Source organism: Ovis canadensis, chromosome 2, assembly GCF_042477335.2.
Source record: "Ovis canadensis isolate MfBH-ARS-UI-01 breed Bighorn chromosome 2, ARS-UI_OviCan_v2, whole genome shotgun sequence".
In the NCBI taxonomy this organism is placed as follows: domain Eukaryota; kingdom Metazoa; phylum Chordata; class Mammalia; order Artiodactyla; family Bovidae; genus Ovis; species Ovis canadensis.
The window spans coordinates 250473296-250497913 of NC_091246.1; the positions used below are offsets into that span (position 1 = coordinate 250473296).

General features: G+C 51.1%; 1 protein-coding gene across 4 annotated transcripts in view; it reads right to left on the reverse strand.

The window, feature by feature from the left end:
• Window positions 1-24618, reverse strand: part of ALPL (alkaline phosphatase, biomineralization associated) — a 65192-nt gene that overhangs the window by 15758 nt on the left and 24816 nt on the right. Inside the window, exons 1-3 of one of the 4 annotated variants that reach the window (XM_069579118.1) lie at window positions 13973-14044; window positions 12530-12942; window positions 5180-5343 (exon numbers count right to left, since the gene is read on the reverse strand). In XM_069579118.1, coding sequence (XP_069435219.1) covers window positions 5180-5240 — 61 coding nt within the window. In that variant the 5' untranslated portion in view covers window positions 5241-5343; window positions 12530-12942; window positions 13973-14044. Of the gene's footprint in view, window positions 1-5179; window positions 5344-8926; window positions 9185-12529; window positions 12943-13972; window positions 14045-14447; window positions 14678-24618 lie in introns of those variants that run through there. The other 3 variants (XM_069579116.1, XM_069579117.1, XM_069579115.1) reach the window with 3 other exon arrangements.

Sequence of the window (24618 nt, forward strand, 5' to 3'; positions counted from 1 at the left end):
GCCATCCTGAGGTCTGCCAGCCTCTGCCAGGCCAAACAAGCCTGAGGACTCTGGGTCTTCTCCCCACACCCGAGAGTGGAGGAAGCAAGGCTCAGAGATGCCAAGCGACTCGCCCAAGGCCACACAGCTCTGGCAGACACTGGCAGAGCTGGGCTTCCCTCCAAAGCCCACACTCTTTCCTTCTACCCAGTGGAGAGACATTGTTCTCAGGCAGCAAATGAACAGTGCGCGCACAATCAGGAGGGTAATGTTTAACCTATTCAAGAGAACAAGCTACTTCCAATGGCAGGAACTCTCAGATGTATCCCAGCTATCAATTATAAACTCTGCTTGGCTTATTCATTAAAGTAGGCTCGGCAGGAGCCTGACTCAGCAACAGCTATTTAGCAGGGCTGGAAAGCAAGGCTTGCCTTTCTGTTTACCGTAACAAACTAAAAGGAGCCAGGTACAGCCTCACTCTTCTTAGCATAAACTGGCCAAGAAGATGCTCTGGGTCCCTCATTCCTGGGAAAACCAGGAATGCCTTCTTTTCTCTCTCCGTCTCTCCCCACCCGCCCCCCCCCCCCACGTCCATGGGTTGAGTCATCAATTTTCCAGTGGAAAGAACACCCCAGTGCCTGACAGCCCTCGCAGAACAGTTGCTGCGCGGAGAAGCCGAGCTCCCTGGTCCTCAGTCTCCTCCCCGTCAGATGCGGGTGTTTGCACCCTCAGGGTCTCATGAGGACAGGATTAGATAAGGCAACACACGGACCTACAGGAGAGGATCAACACCCCGCTCCCAACAACTCCACGCCAGTTCCGCACTCCCCTTTCCTTCCAAGCAGAGGCCCCAGATCCCTGTCCACTGGGATCAGGGCCCTCCCACCTCCTGTTGGTTTCTCCTCTGTGCTAGGGCCCCACCAAATCTGCCCATCCAGGCACAGAAGCCTCGAGAAGGGCGCTCCTCAGGGATTCTCTTTCAGCGGCCTCCATTGCCCGGAAGGAAGGCCGAGGCCATGAGAGGTGGGAGGGTCATGTCCAAGGTCATGTTACACATTCACGGCTGAAGACACAGGCCTCAGCCTGTGGCCCAGCTCAGGCCCAGGCTCGTAGCGCGGGTGAAGAGCACAGCTTTCCTTTTTTTATGGTTGTGCTGGATCTTTGTTGCTGCACGTGGGCTTCCTCTAGTTGCAGAGTGCTTCTCGTTGGAAGAAACCCACGTGTGGAATCTTCCTGCATGGTCCTGAACCCACGACCCCCGGGACTGAACCCATGAACCCCGCGCTGGCAGGGTTCTCAACCACTGGACCACCAGGGACGCCCCCACATCGCTTCCTTCTTACGCACGGCGCCCAGGCTCGTGCCAAGTGCCTCCCCCTCCCCAGCAGCCTGACGGAGAGGCTACCATTACCTCCTCCACATTACGGAGTGGGGAAACTGAACATCGTGAGATTTGAGCCGCAGAGGAGCCGGGAACCCACGCTGTGTGGCAGTGCTCTTGCGTGGGGCAGGGACACGGGAGGAAGCCGTTCTCACCTAAAGCCTGGGAGCTGCCCGTGTCCCACTCCCCTCCAGCGGCCCCATCCTCACCCCGATCCTTTAGCCTACCACCTTCACGCCGGCAGCCCCCAGCACCAACCCTCTCTTTCAGACCTCCCAGCTGGAGGCTCCTGCTGGAGCACAGAGACCATGGTCCTTCCATCCAGCTGAGTGCGTTTATGCAAGTTCCTGTCACTTGAATTTCTGTTCCAGGAAAACTAGAGGACAGAGCTACTCACAGGCAGTTCTAGGACTGAAAGACGTAAAGCCTGGGCAAGTGCCCTTGGCCAGTGGTTTTGTTTTGTTTTTTAACTTGGATTTTCAAATAGAAGTTGTTGTTTTTTCTCAATTGAAGTATAGCTGATTCACCACATTGTGTTCTTTTCTGCTGCACACCAAAATGACTCATTTCATTCAGTTCAGGTGCTCAGTCGTGTCCGACTCTTTGTGACGCCACGGACCGCAGCACGCCAGGCCTCTGTGTCCATCACAAGTTGCCAGAGCTTACTCAGACTCATGCCCATCGAGTCGGTGATACCATCCAACCATCTCATCCTCTGTCGTCCCCTTCTCCTCCTGCCTTCCATCTTTCCCAGCATCAGGGGCTTTTCAAATGAGTCAGCTCTTCATATCAGGTGGCCAAACTATTGGAGCTTCAGCTTCAGCATCAGTCCTTCCAATGAATATTCAGGACTGATCTCCTTTAGGATGAACTGGTTGGATCTCTTTGCAGTCCAAGGGACTCTCAAGAGTCTTCTCCGATACCATAGTTCAAAAGCATCAATTCTTCGGTGTTCAGCTTTCTTTATAGTCCAGCTCTCACATCCATACATGACTACTGGAATGAACCTCAGTTATTGACATGTCTTTTTTCTTTCCATATTCTTCTCCATCACGGTTTATTCCAGGATATTGAATACAGTTCCCTGTGCCACACAGTAGGACCTTGCTGTTTATCCATTTTATATGCAAGAGTCTGCATCTGCTAACCCCCAACTCCGTGGGCTACTGGTTTTGATCAGGCATCTACTAGCTGTGGGCGGGTTTCAATCTCCCTCCTGCCTTCCTCCCACATATGACCACAGTGCCAAGGCTTTGGTCAAGGAGCTTCTTTGGCCATTTGGGTGCCATCTGGGTGGTGATGAACTTCTGCCTCTCCTGCCCTCCCCCCGGCACCTGGCACACGCCCTGGAGCCAGGCTGCCCTCAGCCTCCCTATTGCCGTTGCTTCTTCTCCAGGTGAGCCCTCTACCTGTTTGCCAGTTCCCTGCTCCGCTTGCTCCCCGGGGCACTGGGAGTCTGGCGAAGGCACAGCCCTTGTCTTTCTCACCAGCGCTATGCCAGGGTCCAAGAAGGGTTTGGTGGACGTCAGACTGACTTCATGGTCTGAGGATGGTTTAAGCGACGGTGGCTTTGGACAACTGAGCATCAGGAGGTTATTGTTTTCGGAGACCATTAAAGGACACTCGGAAATCCTTGCGCTGTAACAAATGCTACATGAAGAGTTCTTATCAGTACGTACTATAGGAGTCCATTTACACGAAGCCCCAAAACAGGCGAAACTTGTCTAAGGTAGCAAGAGGAAGCCTAGTCATTTCCTCTTCCCTGCTTGGGGCGGGGTGGGGGGGGGGGTGGCACAGGAAAGCCCTTGGCGTCCCATGACTGGAAACGTCCTTTGTTGATCTGGGTGATGGTTACATGGGTACCAAATTATGTCAAAACTCATCAAGCTGTATATTTAAGATTTGTGCTGCTGCTGCTGCTAAGTCACTTCAGTCGTGCCCGACTCTGTGCGACCCCATAGACGGCAGCCCACCAGGCTCCCCCGTCCCTGGGATTCTCCAGGCAAGAACACTGGAGTGGGCTGCCATTTCCTTCTCCAGTGCACTTTGCTGTAAGTTACACCTAATTACTTTTTTAAAGATTGGTTTTTTGATGTGGACCATTTTTAAAGTCCTTATTGAATTTGTTACAATTTATCACTTGTTTTACAGCCTTGGAGTTTTTGCCCATCTTAGCTGGTCAAGCTTAGCTAAGCTAAGCTTAGCTTGCTCCCTGACCAGGGGTCAAACTCACACCCCTTGCATTGGAAGGTAAAGTTTTAACCACTGGCCTGCCAGGGAAGTCCCCTAATTTTTTTTTAAAAAGGAAAAGGCCATGATGTAACACTATTACACACCCATCAGAATGGCTAAAATGAAGCAGACATGAAAAATTAAAGAGCTGAATATTTGAAGATTTTTCATGTTGTCACTTTTTCATCTTCTCACGTTTCATCCACCTACTTGTCTTTCACCCAAGAGGGCTGTGAGTGCTGAGAAAGCAAGAACTCAGTCCCAGAGTGATGTTGGGCCCCCAGCAGCCACACTGAAAGGCATCATGCGATCACAGCAGGAGCAACGGCCTGGGAGCCTGGCAGCTCAGGTTCAGTCCCCAGGCCTGCTGTGGACGTGCTGTGTGACCTGGGAGGGCCAGTCCCTTCTCTGCACCCCAACCTCCTCTTCCGTTGAAATATATTCTGCCCATGAGCCCCTGCTCCCTGCTTGACACTGTGGCTGTCCCCTTTAATTCCCACAGCAGCCCTAAGGAGGAGAGATCAGAATCTCCACCGAGCAGATGGAGAAATCAAGGCTCAGGGAAGGCAAGTTGGGGGACTCCCAGTCACATGATGGAGTGAGCCAAGGAGGACTCCCCTTCTACCACAGACACTGAAATGCTGAAGGAAAAAACAACTGAGCATAGTGTACAGCTTGAAAAAGGAAGGCAGAAGGCAGAAAAGGGGAGCAGAAGGGAAATTCCCAGGAGGCAGAAATTAAGCTGATATTGAGGGACCCTTGGAGTCCCCGAGCAGACACGAAACAGTTGAGACTGTTTTCAGGTACATGTTTTGCCTGGGAGATATGGAAGAGTTGGAGAGAGAAAGCCAGTCATGAAATGTGAACTCAGTTCCAAATCTGAAGGACTTTCCTGGTGCCACAGTGAAGAATCCATCTGGCAGTGCAGGGGACGCAGGTTCGAATCCTGGTCCGGGAAGACTCTACATGCTGTGAGGCAACTCAGCCAGTGCGCCACGACTCCAAGCCCACCCTCTACTACTAGAGAATTCCCGTGCAAAGCAACGAAGACCCAGTATAGTAAAAAATAAATCAAATCACAAAATACTCCAAATCTGAGCCTGAATTTTAAGTGCAAGAGCCCCAAACTGAGAAATTAACATAAACACTCTTACAGGATTGACTGAAGAATCAAACAGAATACCACACTGTAGAAACACTTTCATGTGAGTTTCCAATAGGAAACATAAACTGCAAAAACAAAAAAAATGAATAAAACTCCTTGAAGGTGAGTTTTAAAGCAAGAATTACAAAATATAAAGAAATGTTCTATCAGGGGTTTATAGAAGACTTTATAGAGTAAAAGTTCTATTTCAGATTCCTAGAGATAAGAGAGACTAGAAACAGCAATTAAAGAATAATATAAAAGGAAGAAGGCTGATTTTCCAACACAAGCACATGTAGTAGCTGGGATTTCCTGCTTTGAACATTTGTTTCCAGCTCTTAAATACTGCGGGTGACTCTACGACCCTGACCACAGACACTGCCCTCATCCTATCCCAGCAATACTAGGCCTCCCACTCCATCCACCCTTGCCCCCAGTCCTACCTGGCACTAAGGAGCTGGCAAGACAGGTACCAATAGCCAGCACTAAGAATGGTGAAATCATGGCGTACTCCAAGACCTGCTTTCTCTCTGGAGCCCAGAGGTGTGATGGATGTGGGTGGGAAAGGTGGGCTGCCAGTGGTCAGCAGTTAATTGATGTTCCAATCCTAGAAATTAAAAAAAAAGAAAGGCATGAAAGTCACAGCTCCAGAGGTCATTTGTTCATTCACTTATTTGTTTGTTGACTTATTCATTTCCCACTTATTACAGGAGGCTAGGCATTAGGATGCCAAATTGGAGTGGTCCCTCCCTCAGGAAGCTTAACCACACAAAAAGCTCTAGAGAGGCATAAATGAATTCTGTGCTGCCAGCTGATCCCTTCTCATTCCTCAAGTGAAGGCTCACTTTCAGCCCATCTGAAGCCCAGAAGCCATCAGAGTTTAGCTTTTCTGCATAGTGCTTCTCAAGCTGCAGGATGCATCAGAATTTTCCAGAGGGCTTGTTGAAACAGATTCCAGTACCCCCAACCCTGGCCCGGAGACCCCGATTGCATTTCTAACAAGCTCCCGGATGCTGCTGCAGCTGCTGACTCACGGACCCTTCTGTGAGAAGCTCTGTTCTGGAACATCCGTCTTCAGCCTTGGATTACCCATGTCCCAAGTACATCAGAGATAAAACAGAGAGTCCACCTGTTCTCATAGGGACACCTACGTTTGCTCTTATAGGACAACGATATTTGCAATGATCTCTTCTACAGCTTGTCACTTATGGCAAGAGATATAAAAACTATACAAGCGACATACAGGACAAGATTGGCTTACAAGTGCGATAATTTTGGACAGTGACATTTTAGATGACTGATTATTTTTTCACTGTTGTTTTTCCAAATTTTCCTTCTGTGTTGAGATGTTACCTTTATAATTTTTTTAAAATGTTATTTTTTAAAAAGGACTGAAAGGAGACACACCGGAATGTTCACTGTGGTTTTCTACGGGTAGTAAGATTGTAAATGACTATTTCTGAGCAGGGTACTAACTCTGTTGAGAAATGTACTAACCCTGTTGCGTATACATGTTACTGGAAGATGAGAAATTTTAAACGGCAAGAGTTGCACTGGAAAATAATGTTACTATTTTCACCAAAACCAAGATAAAAATGATTATTTCATTTGTTATGGGAAACAGCATAACATTCTACCACAACAGTGGCATGCGACATAAGAAACCACCCTACTCCTGGAAAAGGGATCTTGATTCTTGATTCAAGCCTAAAAAGGCGCATGGGGGCAATTCCCCGGCAGTCCGGTGGTCAGGACTCTGCGCTCCCACTACAGGGGACATGGGTTTGATCTCGATCCCACATGCCCCTCAGTGCGGCCAAACTAAATGAATCAGTAAAAGGTGCCTGGGGCATTCCGGCGCCCACAGACAGGGCTCACCAGCTCTCCATCCCACAGAGCACCCAGCGTGCCTCAGACATGTCATCTAGCCGGATAGCCTGTGCTGGGGCAGAGCAGGGGGAGGCAGCGCAGGAAGGGAAGCTCCGGGACTGAAAGGAAGTGTCCTCCATCTAACAGCACTTAACTCTGCGTGGTGGGATTTCAGATGACTGTTAATGCTTGAAGTCTACTTTAGTTTCCAAACATTACTAGAGTCTATTCTAACATCAGAAAAAACAAGTAGTTAAATTGATATACAATATCAAGACAATCATAGCCTGTGCTTCTCTGCTTTTTTCTGTTTTGCTTTTGGTTTTTATAGGCGTATAGTTGCTTTACAATGCTGTGTTACTTGTACCTTCTATTTTGAAAGTAATTCCTTCCTGGTCCTTGTCACCCACCACACGGAGCGCTTCTAAGAGCGGGGACCGTGCCTTATTTGTTTCTACTCCAGTACTTGGTACAGTATCCATTTACATCAGTCGAAACTCAGTGGTCTAAGAGCTGGAGGTAGGGAGGAATCACCCCCAAATCCTCCCTTTTTGTGTGCGGAAAAGTCCAAGTGTTGGCAAGGGATTGGGATTACCAGAGTATCTGTTCACTGCTGGTAGGCATAGATTGGTACAACCGCTGTGGTAAACCGACGGCATCCATCAAGGGGACACCATACATATGCCCTCCGGCCCATTGAGCCTCAACAAAAATGCACGTGTGTTCATCAAAAGATGTATGTAAGAACATTCACATCAGCCCTGTTCATAACGGCCTCAAAACTCTGTCCATCTTTGGTGAGACGGATAGATGCGTCGTATGGGTTCACGAGGAGGAAATCTACACAACAATGAGAACGAATAATTGAGAAGAATATACATCAACAGGGATGCCTCCTGTGAAGGTGAGGTTCAGTGACGGAAGCCGACCCGGGAGTATATATCGTGACTCTTAATGATGGTTGTTGGTGTTTAGTCGATAAGCCATGTCCAACTCTGAAGTTTAAAGCATACTGGCATGAAGACATTTGGAGAACGGTTGGGACTGGTACTGGGGAGCAGGGATGAAGGGAATATGAAGAAATAAAACAAAACCTGAGCTCATGATAGAAGCCCATACATTGAGGAATAGGACTTACTCAACCGTCTGCACCACAGGTCCACAGCACACACATCAATGAGGAGAAAAGAAAGTGAAGGAGGCCCCAGGAGCTCTCCAAGGCTCAGCCGGCCCTGCCTGGCCCTTCTTGCCTCTTTCCTCTGCTGGCCTGATGCTCTGTGAGAGTGAAGACCCACCTCTTCCCCATTGCTGACTCCCAACCCCGTGCACACAGAACTGGCTCTGTAAACGCTAAGATGCAAAGTCCCATGATTCAGGATGGAATGCTCTGAATTTTGGCCCCAGGGCTGTGGCTTTGAGAAAGGTCTGTTCTGAAGACAAACAGGTGCCTTTTCCCCATTGCCTCAGCCTGGGAAGGAGAGGAGGCAAGAATCTAGGAAACCAGGGTCTCCTAGGAAACCCCAGGGCCAGTCGCCCTTGTTGGCTCCTCTTCTCGGCCCCCACCCGGACTCAGAGGCTCCAAGTCTGCTTCCGGGTGGGTGGCCCTGGGCGATGGGCTCCGTGGGGCTCCGTCTGGGGCTGCAGGGACCCCGGCTGCCCACCACCCTCTGCCAGCGCTCTACCAGTTCAGAATGGAGCCTCGGGATGTGTGCCAGCCCCCCCCCACCCCCGCCCCCCACCTCCCAGCCAGACCATCTCTGCCAGGCTCCCAGCTATGTGCCCTGATTATGCACAACAAGCGTGCAGAAGCCCTGGCTGGGCTCGGCCCTGCAGGAGGAGCAGCTACTTGGTAGGTTAGGGGAGGAAGCGGAGGCTGGGCTTTGGCCCTGAGGACTGACTCAGCATCCTGGGACAGAGGGCCCTGGAGCCCCTTGAAGCTGGGCAGAAAGCCAGCCCTGGATCAGGCCTCAGAAGGTCCAGGACAAACGACAGAGTAACAGGACTGATACAAATCACTAGCGCTTCTTGGGCACTCGGATCCAGCCCTGTGCTAACAACAGTGTATATCTGTGTTTCCACTTAACAAGTGCTGTTAGATCCCGTTTTACGGTTCAGGAACCTGAGCAAAGGCTCTCAGCTAGTCCATGGCCAAGCACAATTCAATCTCCAGCGGACTCAACCTCCTGGGGCCTCGGTTTCCCCACCACGGAGAGGGAGAGCGACCAGTGCCTACCCTTCCCCACCACAAGAGCAAACAGAAGCCACACGAATCTAGGGCAGGATCTCTGGCAGGGTGGGAGTCAGCCTGGGGCGAGCCCTACCTGAGGGGCCGGGCCAGACGGGTGAAGAAGCACACCAAAGCCAAGGTCAGCACCAGGAGGAGGAGGCTGAGGACCGCTGTGAGGACCAGGTCCAGGGTGGGGGACAGCAGGGCCATCTTGAGCCAAGAGGGCCCCACGGAGCAGCCACCACAACCCGGAACACTCAGTCACACGAGCCCTGGACACCTGCTCCAAAGCCCTGGGTCAGTGGCCCTGACCTGGCTTTGCTCCTTGGGGTTAATCTTTGCGGATTAGCCCGGGAGGGGTGAAACGGGAGGAGGGGCAATCCCTGAGGCTCTCCTCCCGCAGGCTAGTCCACCCCCACTTGAGGCCTGGCCCTTCCTCCTTCACGCCCAAACATTACTGAGCATCTGCTGGGTACCCGGCTCTATTCAAGGTACTAAGGACTCAGTGGGGAACAGGACAGACACCTTCTGTTTTCCTGGAGATTCTTGACCAGCTAGGGTAGGAAAAGCACCTACTATGTGTCCGTCATTGTGCTGGGCACCTTGTGGGATAAAAGCACAGAAGGAAAGGAACCCCTACCTGGGGTCATGATCTTTTTTTCTTTTTTTTAAACACTAATGTATTGGATGATTCTGCTTTGCCAAAAGAGAATTCCTAAAAACTTAAAAAGAAATATATAGCCAAGACATGGTAGCAACCCAAATGTCCATCAACAGATGAATGGATAAAGAAAATGTGGTACACACACACACACACACACACACACAGGAATATTACTCAGCCATAAAAAAATGAAACCGTGCCATTCACAGCAACGCAGATGGACCCAGGGACCATCATACCAAGCAAAGCAAGTCAGATACAGACAAACACCATCCAACACTGCCTACAAGTGGAATTCAAAACAACGGTACCAACGAACCCACCCACAAGACAGAAACAGACTCATAGACCCAGAAGGCAAACCCACTGGTGCCAAAGGGGAAAAGGCCACGAGGGAGGGACAAATTGCACAATCGTTTTTTCCCAGCACTAGCTGCCGCTCCAACCCATTTCCACGGCCAGGAACCTGTGTCTGCTCTGAATCAGCCAGAGAGGTGAACCCATGTCCAGAATGAGAGCAACTGTTCTTACTGAGCACTTCCAGATGAAGGAAAAACAGATGCTCAGAGGTGTAATGATGGAGTTGGAATTTGAACCCGGATCTACTGGCCATCACAGCTGTAACCCCAACCCCAGCACTGCTTCAGGTCTGAGATTGTACCAGCCCTGCAGGGCGGCAAGAAGGCTTCAGTCAAGCCTCAGCCAGGGGTGCAAACCCAGCCATCACCAGAGAGGCAGCAACACAGGCTGGAGGGCGCTAAACCGCCACCTGCCTAGAGGGGCCTTTCCTGCTTCCCAAGTGTCCCCAACTCCCTTTTCATTTTTCTTTGGTGGTGGTGGTTTGGTTGCTAAGTTGTGTCCGACTCTTGCGATCCCATGGACAGAGGAGGCTGGCAGGCTACAGTTCATGGGATTCTTCAAGCAAGAATAGGGGTGGGTTGCCAATTCCTTCTCCAGGGGATCTTCTCAACCCAGGAATCAAACCCGGGTCTCCTGCATTGTAGGCAGATTCTTTACCAACTAAGCTACAAGGGAAGCCCTTCATTTTTCTTTGGCTTCCGACAACCTCTCAAGTCAGGATGGTGATTATAGTTCCCAGCTTATAGATTCAGAAGCTGAGGTCCAGAGAGGTGAAGGCGCTGCACACCCACGGGGCCTGGGTGCCTGAGAGACCAGGCCTTTTCCGATTATACGTCCAGCCTCCTGGGACACCTCAGATCCCACGGAGCAAAGCACCCAAGGTTGGTGGGGGGAGATGCTTTTACCCTCTTGGTGCCAAGGGAGAGACCCTTCTCCTGGCGACAGAAAGCCCACTGGGCTCACTATGAAAACAGGAAACCCATCGCATTACTCCCTTAAATATTTTTCTTTCTCACTTTGCATCAGATCCTCACCACACCCTAATGATATAGGCAGGGTAGATGTGGGAAAATGAGGCTTATCAGGAAAGCCGTTCTGAGCTGTCACCAGCCAGCAAGTCCGGTTCAAGTCCCAGCTCCATCACCGCCCAGCTGCCCAATGCTGGTCAGCTCCCGCATCAGAGAGCTGCTGCCTTCTCCTCCCAACGTCTCTCTCCCATTTAGGAGACCCCAGAGGCAGGCCAGGTGCTGAAATGTGGCGCACCTCGTCCCGCCCGTGCGCACTCAGTCGTGTCCGGCTCTCTGCGACCCCATGAACTGTGGCCCGCCAGGCTCCCCTGTCCATGGGATTCTCCAGGCAAGAGTACTGGAGTGGGCTGCCATTCCCTTCTCCAGGGGATCTTTCCAGCCCAGGAATCGAACCTGGGTCTCTCAGACAGCAGGCAGATTCTTCACAGTCTGAGCCAGGAGGGAAGCCAGCAGTACTGGAATAGGTTGTCACCTCCTAGTCCAGGTTAGCTTCCCAACCCAGGGGATGGACCCGCACCTCCCGCATCTTCCCAACCCAGGGGATGGACCCGCCCCTCTCGCATCTTCCCAACCCAGGGGATGGACCCGCATCTCTCCCATCTTCCCAACCCAGGGGATGGACCCGCACCTCCCGCATCTTCCCAACCCAGGGGATGGACCCGCCCCTCCCACATCTCCTGCATTGGCAGGAGGATTCTTTACCCCTGCACCGCCTGGGAAGCCCATACTTGATCTTACTTTAATCCTTATTAACTGAGAGCTAGATACAATCATCCCCCTTTCCAGGTGAGGGAAAAAGGCCCAGGGGCCGTGGTGAAGAGGATCCAGGGTTACACTGATGGGAGGTGCAGAGCCAGGCCTTCACAGGGCTCCACGTGGGCCCTACCCAGGGGTCACCCCTGTTCCAGACTCTTCCCACCGCAGCTCACCCAGGAGCGCTCCCCACCCCCACTGAGCTCCAAAGCCCGAGATACCCTTTATAGCTCCCCTATTCACCAGCCTAATAAATCAATATGAGGCCTCAGGAGTGTCACTGTGCGCTCCCTAGCAGTGCTTGGTGCGGGCAGTTATTTGTCCTTGGGAGCCCCCAGTCTAGAGGTCACAGTTCAACAATGTCTGGGCTGGGAAGGGTTCTTTGACCAGATCTTCCCAAGTGTCCCCGACCACAAAAATCACTCTGGGTGACTGCAGGAAAAGTCCTGTTTCCAAATGGTACCCAGGGAGGTGCATAGCCTGGCAAGTGTATGAGGGAACTTTATGGGGTGATGGAAGTATTCTTTACAGTATTCTGGGGGGTAAAGTGTATAAACACGTAAAAATTCATCCAGGGGCAATAGCCCCCACCTTGCCTGAACTGTTAGGTGAGAAAGATCTGCCGATATGTGAGTTAAGGAAACACTGGGAAAGAAAAGGCATCCTGGGGGTGGCTGCATTCACATTTTTAAAGAAATTAAAGAGACATGACACCCCCCCCCCCACCTAATTAATTCTTAGCCCCCACCCCCACCTCAAACCTACTCAGAATCTCCCAGGGCAGAGCCTGGCAAGTCATCCCACGAGCTGATTAGTTTGAGAAACATTGCCTTAGAGATGATCCCATTGCCCAGATGGGAAGACTAAGGCCTAAAGAAGATAAAAGACTTACCCTGGGTCTCCCAGCTCCTCCTCCCCATAGACATGCACCGAGATCAGTCAGAACCAGCCAGTGCCTCTGGGCTATCAGCTGGGCCTTGGCTTTTTCAAGGAACTGTGGCCGAAGAGAAGGCCTAAATGTTCCCGGTGCTTCCGGGGGCGGGGCAGGGGCGGTGTGGGGAATGGGATGGGAGCTGGAGGGGGTCTGGCACCACCAGACGGGGCTGCAGCAGCTGCCTGGAGAGAGGGAGCCACCGAAGATAAGCCTAGGAACATTTCAGCTGCAGGGTCAGAGAGAGGGGACGCAGAATCGCTCTTGCAGCCAAGCCCAGCATCTCTGGCAAGCCTTGCTGGCTGGGAGTTTATTCATTCAGGACGGAAGTTATTTACGGTTGTTGCCATGAAGCAGCCTCCGGGTGAAGGGCTCTGGAAGGAATGTGTGGTGGTCAGAGTGGGCTGCAGGTCAGACCCAAGGACAGACTTCCCTGGGAGGGTGGCAGGCCAGGTGCTGGGATAGAGTGAGACCTCTAGCCGCTGCTGACAGCACCCCATCTTGGCAGAAAACAGACACGGGAGTGCCTGGGGAGGCTTGGTGTCAGTCTTGCCTGCTGCCAAGCCGTGGCACCCTCAGAGCTGTAATAAGATGCCAGCTGTCTCTCCACCACCACCTCCACCCGCCCCAATCCAGGCACCTCCAGCCTCAGCCCCTCTGCACACTGCGTTCCCTGGTCTGGAATAGGTCTCGAATGTTCCCTGCTGTCCACCCAATGAAGTCCTCCCATCACCCTTACCCCCTCGACCTCAGCTCTGCTGGGCTGCCCAGCACCCCGCCCAGGACCTGGAGGCAGTTACAGCTCCTGCCCTAGAAGCCGGGTGCTCAAGACCTGGAGCACATATATCAGAGTCTTAGAGGCCCATGGGTGGTCGCTCCTCACCACGGGGTGAGCTCCTAGCGAGCAGGGATCTTGTTCTGTGGATGGCGGCCGCCCTGTGGCTGGCAGAGCCCAGCGCACAGCTGGCCGGCCAGGCAGGAATGTGGGTAGGTGGGTGGGAGGGTGGCAGGTCAATGCTGAATGATGGAGGAGGCGGCTCGGCAGCAGGAAGCGAGCCCTGGAGCCAGGGCTCCAGTTTCAGATCCCTCCTCTCAAGCCAGGGTTGGGGGCACTCAGGGCCAGTGAGCCCACCCCTGGAGCCTCAGGAGTCTCGTCGGCAAAGTGGGAGACAACAGAAGCCATAGGGTCATTGTAAGGATTGTATGAGTTAGTACACAGGAAAGCTTAAAATAGAGCCCGGGATGTGGCAAGCGGGCAGTGAGAATCACCGGCAGCCGCGGCCGCTGGGCAGCGCAGGGACGGACCTGGAGGCGAGTGGGCCGGCGAGAGGCTGGCACCGAGAACGGACAGACCCTTCCCTGCCCACTCAGCCGGAGGTCATTCCCCCTGGGCACACCACAGACCTGCCTGCCTGGGAGGTCCAGGAGGTCTTTCTCGCTCCAAGACTCCAGAAACTGAAAAGCCTGCCTGGCTACTGGGCACCTCCAGCCGGGGGAGGAGTTAGTTAAGATATGGAGGTTCCGGTTCCTAGAGTCATCCGTCTGTCTGTCTCTCTCTCACAGACAAAGCACCCAGCTGGTGGCCTGCCACTTCCTTTTCCTCCTGAAGAAGGAAGAAGCAGACCACCTTGGGTCAGTGGGGAAGCTTCCATGGAGTGGGGAGGAGAAGAGCCAGGCTGGATGGATGGTGGGGTTAAAACGAATAGAGAGAGCGAGCGCTCCGTACAGGGGAACCCAAAAACGCAAAGGCAAGGAGGCAGCAATGTGGCATATAGAAGTCCGTTGGTGACAGAGGACAAAGTCAGCCAGGACAGACCACACAGAGGGCTTTGCTCCCTGAGGTCAGCAGAGTCAAGAGCAGGCGCTCGACAGGCCCCACCTGATTTACATGCCTCCTGTTGACCTTTCACAGATGAGGACTCTGAAGCTCAGATGGTCTGCCGCTCGCCCAAGGCCACACAGCAGAGCCGGAACCAAAAGCCTCAAGGGTCTGAGTTCTAGAGCTGGAGGTTTTTCTGCGGCTCTCTGGGGCGCCTGGCCCAGTCTAGGTGCCACACACTGGCTCCGCGGGCAAAGGACTGAAGCCAGTCAAGGTTCACCCGGAGAGAGGAGAGCTGGCAGCAGGGAAGTGGGGGAGGGAGAGGGCAGGGCTCAGAGACGCCGTGCCCGGGCGCCTGGGCAGAGGAGGGTCCGGGATGCTCCCACACAGGCTCCCCCCTCCCATGGGAAGGACATGTTCCCAAGCCACCTTGTTTGGGGCCAAGCCCGGGAGCTGAGAGGCGTGGGGAAGGGGGAAGTGTTTTACATCCGAGGTGTTTGCATCCTACTCAGCACTCTTGCAGCGGGAGCCTCTCTGGTGCCAGGAGACGAGCTGTCCCATGCTTACTCTCACAGCGGACAAGAAACAAAAGGCACAGAGAGGGTGTGCAACCTCCCCAGGGCCACACAGCTGTCAACAGAAGGAACAGGCCACCAGCTAAGACTTCCGGCACTGTCATGGGGAGCACGGGGCAGTCTGTGAGGCACAGCATGGATGCCAGTGTCTTGGAATTCCAAACGTTAGTGGTCCCTGTCAACTGAAAAGAACATTTCAAATTGAGCCTATTCTAGAAAAATCCTTATTTTACATACTTGGTCATTACACCTGTGATAAAAATAGCATATCTTTTCATAGCTCTTGCTGTGTGCCAGACATTGTTCTAAGCATTACCTATATTAATTCATTCAGTCTCCACAACAGCTTACTAGGTAGGCACTATGATTACACCCAACTTCGGTTCAGTTCAGTCACTCAGTCGTGTCTGACTCTTTGCGACCCCGTGGACTGCAGCACACCAGGCCTCCCTGTCCATCACCAACTCCCAGAGCTTGCTCAAACTCATGTGCATTGAGTCAGTGATGCCATACACCCCACTTCCAGATAACAAAACATAAGCACAGAGAGGTTAAGCACCTTATCCAAGATCACACAGCCAGAAAGCGACCAAGTCAAGAATTCAACATTGCATGTGGATGTTCCTGTCTCCCGGGGCCAAGTGTAAACTCCTAGAGCAATCAGTAAGGCTAGAAACAAACCACATCTTTCCTACCTGCAATGTGTACGTGATGTGTGTGTGGATTAATGGAATAGACACAGCTACCATTTGACTCACACGACTCACACTCACGATACACTCTTCCTGAATGTGCACCTCAGCCCCTGCGGGAGGGCTTCTTACCCCCGACTTCATCAAAGACAGGTGAGATGACTTGCCCCAGGTCACACCAAGAGTGGCTGAGTCCAAGTCTTTGATCCCAGGAGGCCTGTCTGGCAGAGGGGACCACCCAGGGTGTGCGGGGTTGGGGGGAGGGGCGGACCTCGGTTGGAGGCCCGTCTCCAGCCCTGGACACACCCCTCCTCCCCCACCATCCCCCACTTTGGCTGGCCCTCTTGCAGGACCCTGGACCACCGTGGCTGCCCTCCCCGCCTGCCCCCACTGCGCCACGTGCCCTGGCAGCCTTCCCTGAGGAGAAGAAACCTCCATTCCACAGACGGCCCACACAGGCCCTGCAAGCTGGGGGGGCTGAGGTGGCTCTGGACTTCAGAGAAATGGGCCATGAACTAGTAACCTTCTGGGTGGCAGCCAACACAAGCAGTATCCCCGGTGGCGTGTGTCTGGTTTCTCGAATGCCTTGCTCCCGTCGGAACAGGAAGGGCATGGATATTCCCAGCGACAGGTCTCACTGCCCCAGGCCCACAATAACAGCGCTCCTCACATTCCCAGGGAACCTTCCAGCGGATGGAGGCTCCTTGCACTCCTGCATTTGATATCCCTGCTGACTCTGGGAGGGCGGGAATGCACCCTGCACCTCGGGCAGAAAATATGGGCCTGCAGAGGTGAGGGTCCCAACCAAGGGGTGCGCAGCTGAGCAGAGCCCCCATCGCTTGCTGGCTTTGTGACCTTGGGCACGTCACTTGCCATTTTTGGGCCTCAGTTTTCTCACGGGTCCAACGGCAACCATCACAGTGCATACCTGTATCACTGGGCTATCATCAGAACGAATTTCACAACAAACAGTAAGACAAAGACCCAGGGCTTGGCCCATATTAAACACCCAAAGTAAATGTTAGCTAGTAGGAGAAGTGATAACAAGGGTGCCAGGCACTAAGCGCTTTCCAGGCCTTCCCTCGTCTAATCCTCACAGCACACAGTATGGGCAATCGCTGCTCCCACTGCACAGAGAAGTTAAGTAACTCAGCCAGGGTCACACAGCTGTCAACAGGAGGACCACTGTGAAGAGGGAAGGGGAGAAGCCCAATGACTGAAGCACCTACTACACACCGGGAGCTTTTTGTTCAACCTTCCAAGAACCCAGCCAGGTGGGAATTACCAGTTCGGGTCAGAAGAGAAAACTTGAGGCTCAGAGAGGGGGCGGGGGGTGCAGGGTCACACTGCAACCACATGGGAGAGCTGGGATGCAGGCCAGGCATGTCTGGCTCCATATCCAGGGCACTGGCAGCCCCAGCCCAGTCACATGCAGGACAACTTCCATCAGAGGCACCATCACGGACAGCAGATGCCGATGCCTCCGCCACCCCCAGTACAGGGAGCCCGGCGTGAGTGTGCCATGTGACGTGTGTATGTGTGTGTGTGTGTGTGCACACGCGCACACACACACACACACACACATGCAGCAGAGCCCTGGCAGTGAGCAAAGCAGGGCTCCCATTGTGCGTGCGTCCAGCCCCGTGACCGGTCCTCACGTCAGGCTGTTGCCTCTGCCCCCAGACCGGCTCCTCCTGGGCCTCCACCTGACTGCAGCCTCCTCAGGACCTCTCCTATCTGGAACAGGCACTTAAGGGAGGGGTTTCAGTCACCCTGGCCCCCTCCCTCCCGGGTCAGCCCCTTTGGGTTTATAAGTTTACACAAAGGGGCTGAGATGCATGGTGACAGCTCAGAGTTACCAGTCAGAGTTGTGGCTGGTCACTCGAGGGCTGTTCTCTCATCTGAAAAGCTGGGACAATAAATGCCATTCCACTTCCAGAAACAGCTTCTTGAGAGGGAAGGAACTTTGCAAACTGTCAAGTGCTATCAGATATTTCTATTGCTTTCTGCTGCTTCCCCTTCTGAGGACTGTGGTGGACATTTGCTGTCATTTTTGGCCACCCAGACAGAATCCATTCTCCCTTCCTAATGATATTGCTGAGTTCCCTCGGGAAGCGACTCTCCCTTTTTCAGCCAAGTGGCCTGAGTCAGTCCTACCTCCAGCAGCTGCAGGTGGGTCCTGATGGCTGAAGTTGGAAGACTCTCCCCACCTGGGTGGTGTGATATGAGGGTGTGGGGCATTGGGGAGGTGCACTGTGTGGAGCCTGATGATAAAGCAAGCTCTCAGAAGGTAGAATAGAGAGATGCAGAGAATCTGAATCTTTGATGACATTGCTTGAGCCCCTGGATACAGCCATGCCTGAAGCCTACCTCTGAACATCCAAGTTATATGAGCTAATTACCTCCCCGTATTGCTTACTTTGGATTTTCTGTTACTTGGAGCATAGAGCCTGAGCTCAGACCTCCAGTGTAGCCCATTTTCCTCAGCTACTTACATTGTAAACAACCACATCATGTCACTCAGCTAGTTGTCACTATCAAAGGAAAAAATCTTGCAAACAAGTTAAAGATGGATCAGTAAGTTTCAAGGGGATGATAAAATGAGGCCAACCAATACAAGTTAGGTCTTCATGGAATCTGTTAACTAGTAGAATTGTAGAAAGTCCACGGAAAGGATTTGCCTAAAAACTCTTCTACATGCATGACTCAGACCCTCCGCTTCCAACAGGTTGTTGTCAGTTGAGTTTAACAACTCTTTGACCACCTGGTTCCAAGTGTCTACTACGTGCCTGGTCCTGTGCTGAGGGCCACAGGTCCAATCAGGCTTCTAGACCCTTTGGTCTAATGACGCTAGGTCACCAAACACATTTTCACTATAATTTACACAAAGCCCTAGGAGGCTGGCCTACAAGGGGGAAACTGCTGCACCCATTTCACAGAGAAGGAAATGGAGACTTAGAGGAGTGTAGTGGCTCTCCCAACCGCTACAGAGGGGCATGCTCTAGGGCCATGCCCCTGGGTCTGTGTGACTCCAATCCCTGTGCCTTGGATGGTGAGGACTGTGTTGGGACTGGCCTTTCTTGGAGGTAGTTTGCTCCACTTAGGGGCAATCAGAGGGCTTCACAGATGGCCCAGTGGTAAAGACACAGGAGATGCAGGCTTGATCCCTGAGCTGAGGATCCCCTGGAGGAGGCAATGGCAACCCACTCCAGTATTGTTGCCTAGAAAATTCCATGGACAGAGTGACTGGCAAGCTGTAGTCCATGGGGCCACAAAGAGGAGGCCACGACTGAGCAACTGAGCATGCCTGCACAGGGCAATCAGAGCGGTTTAAAAAGCTAAAGAAAGCAGGGAAGCCTAGCATCGTGGGCTTCCTGTTTGCCCAGAGGGTCTTGGCTCCGTGAGAAGCCCCAGTACTCAGGCCCATCCGGCTTTGCAGGGCTCTCCTACAGGGCTCACTTCCTGCAGGCTGTGGCCAGAGCGGGTCCAGACACCACCCGAAAATCCAGGCTCCAAGCGAGAGCCTGCTGCCTCTGCCCAGCATCTTTAAGATCCAACTGACACGGCCTCAACATCCCCTATATACCCTCGGGCCTTCTCTATACGTTATCAACCAGTCTTTACTTGACCACTGCTTACTGAGCACCTACTATATACCAGGGGCACATCGCTGCTGGTGGGGTGAGCAGACAACAAGAAAACAAGTACAATCAGTAGGATAATGCAGGAAAATCAGTGAAATCAGTAGATAATGGTAAATGAGATGGAGAAATAGAAGGCAGGGAGGAGAGGCGGTATTTGCAGGGGAGTTTTTGTTGTTGTTTGGGTTGGTTTTTTTTTTTTTTTTTTTTTTGCAGTTTTAAATAGGGAGATAGAAAAAGTCTCACCAGAAAATCATCTCACCGGAGCCTTGCAATAATCCCACACAGCTGAGAACTGCAAACAAGGAAACCGAGACTTCAGGACTAAAGTCCACGCAACGGCAATCTAACCAGCCGTGGAGCTGAGATTCTGGTGCACTGATACTTCTCCCTTACCAAAGGTTACTAGCAGCCCTCTTGCAGCCTCTGAGAGGTAAAGCCACATGTTCAAACCTGCAAGAGTAAACGACAGGGCTGGGGTCAGCCCCAGTGCCACAGTCTGGAACCGCCTCTTAGGATGACCTACAACTGTTTCCGCAGGCCTCGCTCTCCAGCATCAGCTCCGGGCTGGTTGAATCTCAGTTCTCTTCTCTGCAGACTCCGTGTCCTCCAAGACTACTGCTCTCCTTCCCAGAGCCCCTCTGGCTCCCTATCTCAGGTCACTTGAGCTGCTAATTGTCCAACCCTCACTCATTCTGTCTCCTCAATTAACTTCTGGCCCATCACAAAACCTGCATTTGCATGAAACCTACAAAAGACACCTTGTGGAAAGCCTAGGGCAGGCAGACAGCTGGCATATGTGTGGAAGGGGGAGGGGGCATTCTCACCAAGCTTTCCCATCTGGATTTGTTCAATAAGCTCCCAAACCCCAGACTAATCTTTCTGAATATGAGGCAGACTGGAAAGGCCTTGGCCTTGGAGAAGCTGGATACAAGGTTAAGTCCTGGCGGTACGGCTTTGAAAGTCATTTTATGTCTGAGGCTGCAGTTTCCTTATCTGTAAGACAGGGTTACAGATTCTTATTTCCCAAGGTTATTTTAAAACATCCTGATTTTGCAAGGCTGTTTTAAAGATGCAATGCAATGGACAGTATCTGTTAGGCAATATTGGGTAGAATTTTTAAAAATTTAGATAGAGCCTGGCAGGCAAACATCAAGATTTTATGGACTGGAATGAAGAAAGGTCTGTGCGAACCACCATCATCAGCACAGCGACAGCTGCCTTCATTCGGCTCCTGCACCCTGAGGTACGCTCCCTTAGGACCAACTTTATCAGACAGAAGTTGGGGGAAAAGCACAGAGACTAAGCAGCTTGCCTATGGTCACGTGGCAGACAAGCGGCAGAGTTGGGATTATGAACCCCACTTGTCCAAGCCGGAAGCGTAAGCTCTTAACCATTATCCTAGGTTAGTAAATGAGCTTTCACGAGCTGAACTAGCTACTCACTGAAACACAGAGATTAAGTCCAGAACCTTTATTCTTAACCACTGTATTAGAGGAATCACTGACCGAAGCTGCTCACCCCGGCCGGTAACCACTATTGTGAGTTATTTTACGACACATCCTGGTAAGGAACACGGAACTAACAAGTCACCACCAGCCACAAGAATTCGGGAAAGGTCCAAAGGAGACGCCACGTGTCCTACCAACCTCTCAGAATCCTTCTCGTTGGAATCCATTTTGGCTGACCAACGCGTGCCCCACCAGTCATGTTCAGGTCACTATTGATATTACTAGGTAGAATCCCCTCATCTGGTCAGTTCATAACGCTTACTCTGACTCTGGCCATAAATATGAGTTTTCTTCTGTGAATCAAGCTCAATCAGACCAACAAGCAAAGTTTCAGCCAAGCAATAAAATCTCCCATAATTATGGGATGGATTTATGTAGAAAACACCAGGCTATAGCAATTTAAGTTTAAAGTTTCCTCCATGTTGGGAACAATTAAATCATACTAAGGATAATCGGTCTAGTCCCACTAGGATTGGACAATGCACGCCCAGTTGTTTCAGGTGTGTCCAATTCTTTGCGTCCCTATGGGCTGTAGCCCACCAGGCTCCTCTGTCCATGAGGCTCCTCCAGGCAAGAACACTAGAGTGGGTTCCTATGCCTCCCGCCAGGGGATCTTCTTTATGGGCAATGCTAATACCTAATTTCCTTGAAAGATAAGGACTGGTATAGAATAGACTAAATTAGATGACCTGGAATATATTGGGCTACACCTAATGAAAGTTTTGGCTTAATTCTTATGACTTTACTAACACTGCTAGCTATGTTATTTGTATTTTATCTGTTTTATAAAATTGCTATTTCCTACATAACCAAATGTTTGACTGAGCCTCTGAAAAAATGATGACATGTAGATCCATATGAGATCAATAGTTATAACAGTGTCTAATCTAGATATGGGGAGAAGCAACAAGAGGGAATATTTTCCTGTATCATAAGAGGCTAGTAAAGACAGGTGGTCTGGAGCTTTTTGGCACTGTTAATGAGGCCTAGTCCAATAGCACATTGAGTGGCCTGTCAACAAAATCTTTGCCAGACCTGGGAATAAGCATTCCCGGCCCCATGGGACAAAATGGTCATGAAATGCCCCCTCCCTAAACTATGGTCAAATTTATGACCAAGAAGGGAATCCACTGACTGGAAACTGGCACTTGTCATCTGCCTCTACAAGGGTTAAGTTACTGCAGCTGCTGACCTTCAACACCCTCTTGAAAGTAGCTCAGGGTAGAGATCAGGAATGAGGCCCTTGGTGCTCTGGGAAAAACTGGAAGAGGCCTTCAAATAGTTAGATATTTCCAGGAGAAGACTTTATGAGTTCCAATTCTAGCATTTTCTCACATCTAGAGAAATACTAACATCGTTAATGGTGACATCTGCTTTGGCTATTAAGGAGAATATTACAATTAAAAGTAAAGATGGAGTAACTATGATTCAGACATCCAAAGAAATAACTAGATGACACTATGTAATTTAAGGCTAGTCCTTGTATTGCTAAGAAATTGCTTTCTGAGCTGTGTCAGACTTGGATGCCACGAGATGTTCTCAGAACAATGTCTGCTGGCAGCTAGTAACTACTACCTTCCTTTTTAAAGGTCACCTCTTGTAACTGTTACATTTTTAGACAAGGAAATTGCTTTAGATCATACACTAACAAAAAGAGACATCTATGATGACCAATAGCACCTTTCATCTATATGTTAATATTACATTTAAAGTTAAAACCTACTTAGATGACTTTCCCCAAAATACCTGGTCCAGACTGGGTTTCAGGCTTACTCTCCCTGAAAAGAAATGAGATTCACTCTATTAAAATTCCAGTTGTCACTCCTCCAACTACCTTTAATTGGGTCGGTCACACCAACATGGCAGACCAAGGGATTGAGGTTTTAATCATATAAGACTCAGATCCAGGACTTGCAACTCAGAAAACCTTACAGTTCAGAGTCTATTCTTCAAATTGAGGCAGCATCGTGCCACATTTTGACAGGAAGTTGCCCGAGCCATAGTGGCCCAGTTCCCTGAATTAAAACTGAGCAGGACCCTGTGGGCCTTTGGAATACAAATCCCTTCTGTGTCCTCTATTTCTCTATATCCTTGTAGGGTATAGGCTTCATTTGGCCTCCCTGACCTTTCCTGAGTTCTCTGGAACTCAGATTCAAACAGCTGCTGATAAGGGAAGGGAGGGAGTACAGAAACAGGGGAAGTGTAGCCAAGCGGTGGTGGAGTCCTGGGCAAGAGCCTGGTGTCCACTCAACAAACATGCATAGCAATATCTTTGAGAACTGGGGCCCCCACCCAGGTGGAGGATGGTGACTTCAGGCTGACTGTTGGACACCTGGAGCACTGCCCTATTACCTCACCATCAACGGATCAGAAGAAAATCACACCCTGAAGCCCCCAACCCAATTCTGCCTTCCTTCTCTGGGGCCTGGTGATGACCATCCTGCTGGGCCTCCTGTTTCGATCTCTGCTTCCTCTCCGACAGGGTCAAATAGTTTCAGGCTAAATTGTTACCACGAGGGTGAGTGTCGGCTTTGGGCACAGAATGCCTACATGCAGATCACGTGGAGAGAGACTTCTGGCTACGAGGCAGGACTACAGCCATCTCAGCTGGAAGCAGTTACAGAAGAAAGAGATCACTGCTCCAGTTCCCAAGAAGTACCTTGAGTAGGAACTGAAGTCTCTCAGCAGGGAGTTGTTAGGGGAAACACAAAAGCTGCCCACCCTGGCCAGGCACCATAGTAATCATCTGCATAAGTTACTTTATGACAGGAGGTCCTGGTAAGGAACATGGAACTAACAAGCCACTACCAACTGGAAGAATTTGGGAAAGGTCAAAACGAGATGTCACGTGTCCTACTAACCCTCCAGAGTCCTCCTTGTTGGAATCCATCACGGCTTGAGCAATGCGAGGACCATCAGGAAGGACTCTGAGTCAAAATGGTTGGCCAGAGATAACCTGGAAACGAATTCCAAGCCCATAAAACCCAAGACTGCAAGCCACGCAGCGGAGAAGCCCTCCTGGGTTCCCAGCAAAGTCTCTTGCCTTGTCTGTCTCCTCCGACAATTCATTTCCGAGTGTTAGACAAGAGCCCACTTCCGGACCCTGAATGGGGTCCCCCACTTCCTGAAACAACTGTACCAGCTTGTCAGAGCTAAAAGGGGCTCTAAAATAATCTAACTCAATATGCTCATTTTTTCCCAGCAGGAGCCTAAAGGTCCAGAGAGATAGTGAGACTTTCCCAAAGTCACACAGTCAGTTGAAGAACAGGACGGGCACCTGGTTTCCTAACTCTAGAACCCCATGCTATCAGTGAGTGTCACATTGCCCACGAGAGGTCTTCAGGGAAAGAATCTTGAGGACGTACCAGAATTTTTCCAGCAGAAGTGCAGGGAAGATAGACTAATGAGAGTGAACAGCAGCACATGTGACGGCCTGGAGGCAAAAGTCCTTCTTTTAGGGAACAGTGAGCTGCTAGTTGCATGCAAAGTTTTGGGCAGGAACAGACAATAAAGCTGAGTTTTCATACCGAACCAAAATTCATATTTGCACATGGTCCTTCTATTGTGTAACGCTTTTCTAATACAGTTTCTGACACTGTTTTACGTTGCCAATATCTTCCCTTATCTATTTTGTATGTTTCTAATGGTAATTAAAAGTCCTGGGTCTTTCTGTCCCAATGTCGCTGACGCCAGTGCTATCCTGAGTCAGTTTGCTGTTTTTCTTTTGAAGTTTTGTGCTCTGGCTGGCGATGTGGTTGGGGTGCTGCACGTACTTTCCCTTGAAACAGTGAAGGAAGACACATGGCTCTGGG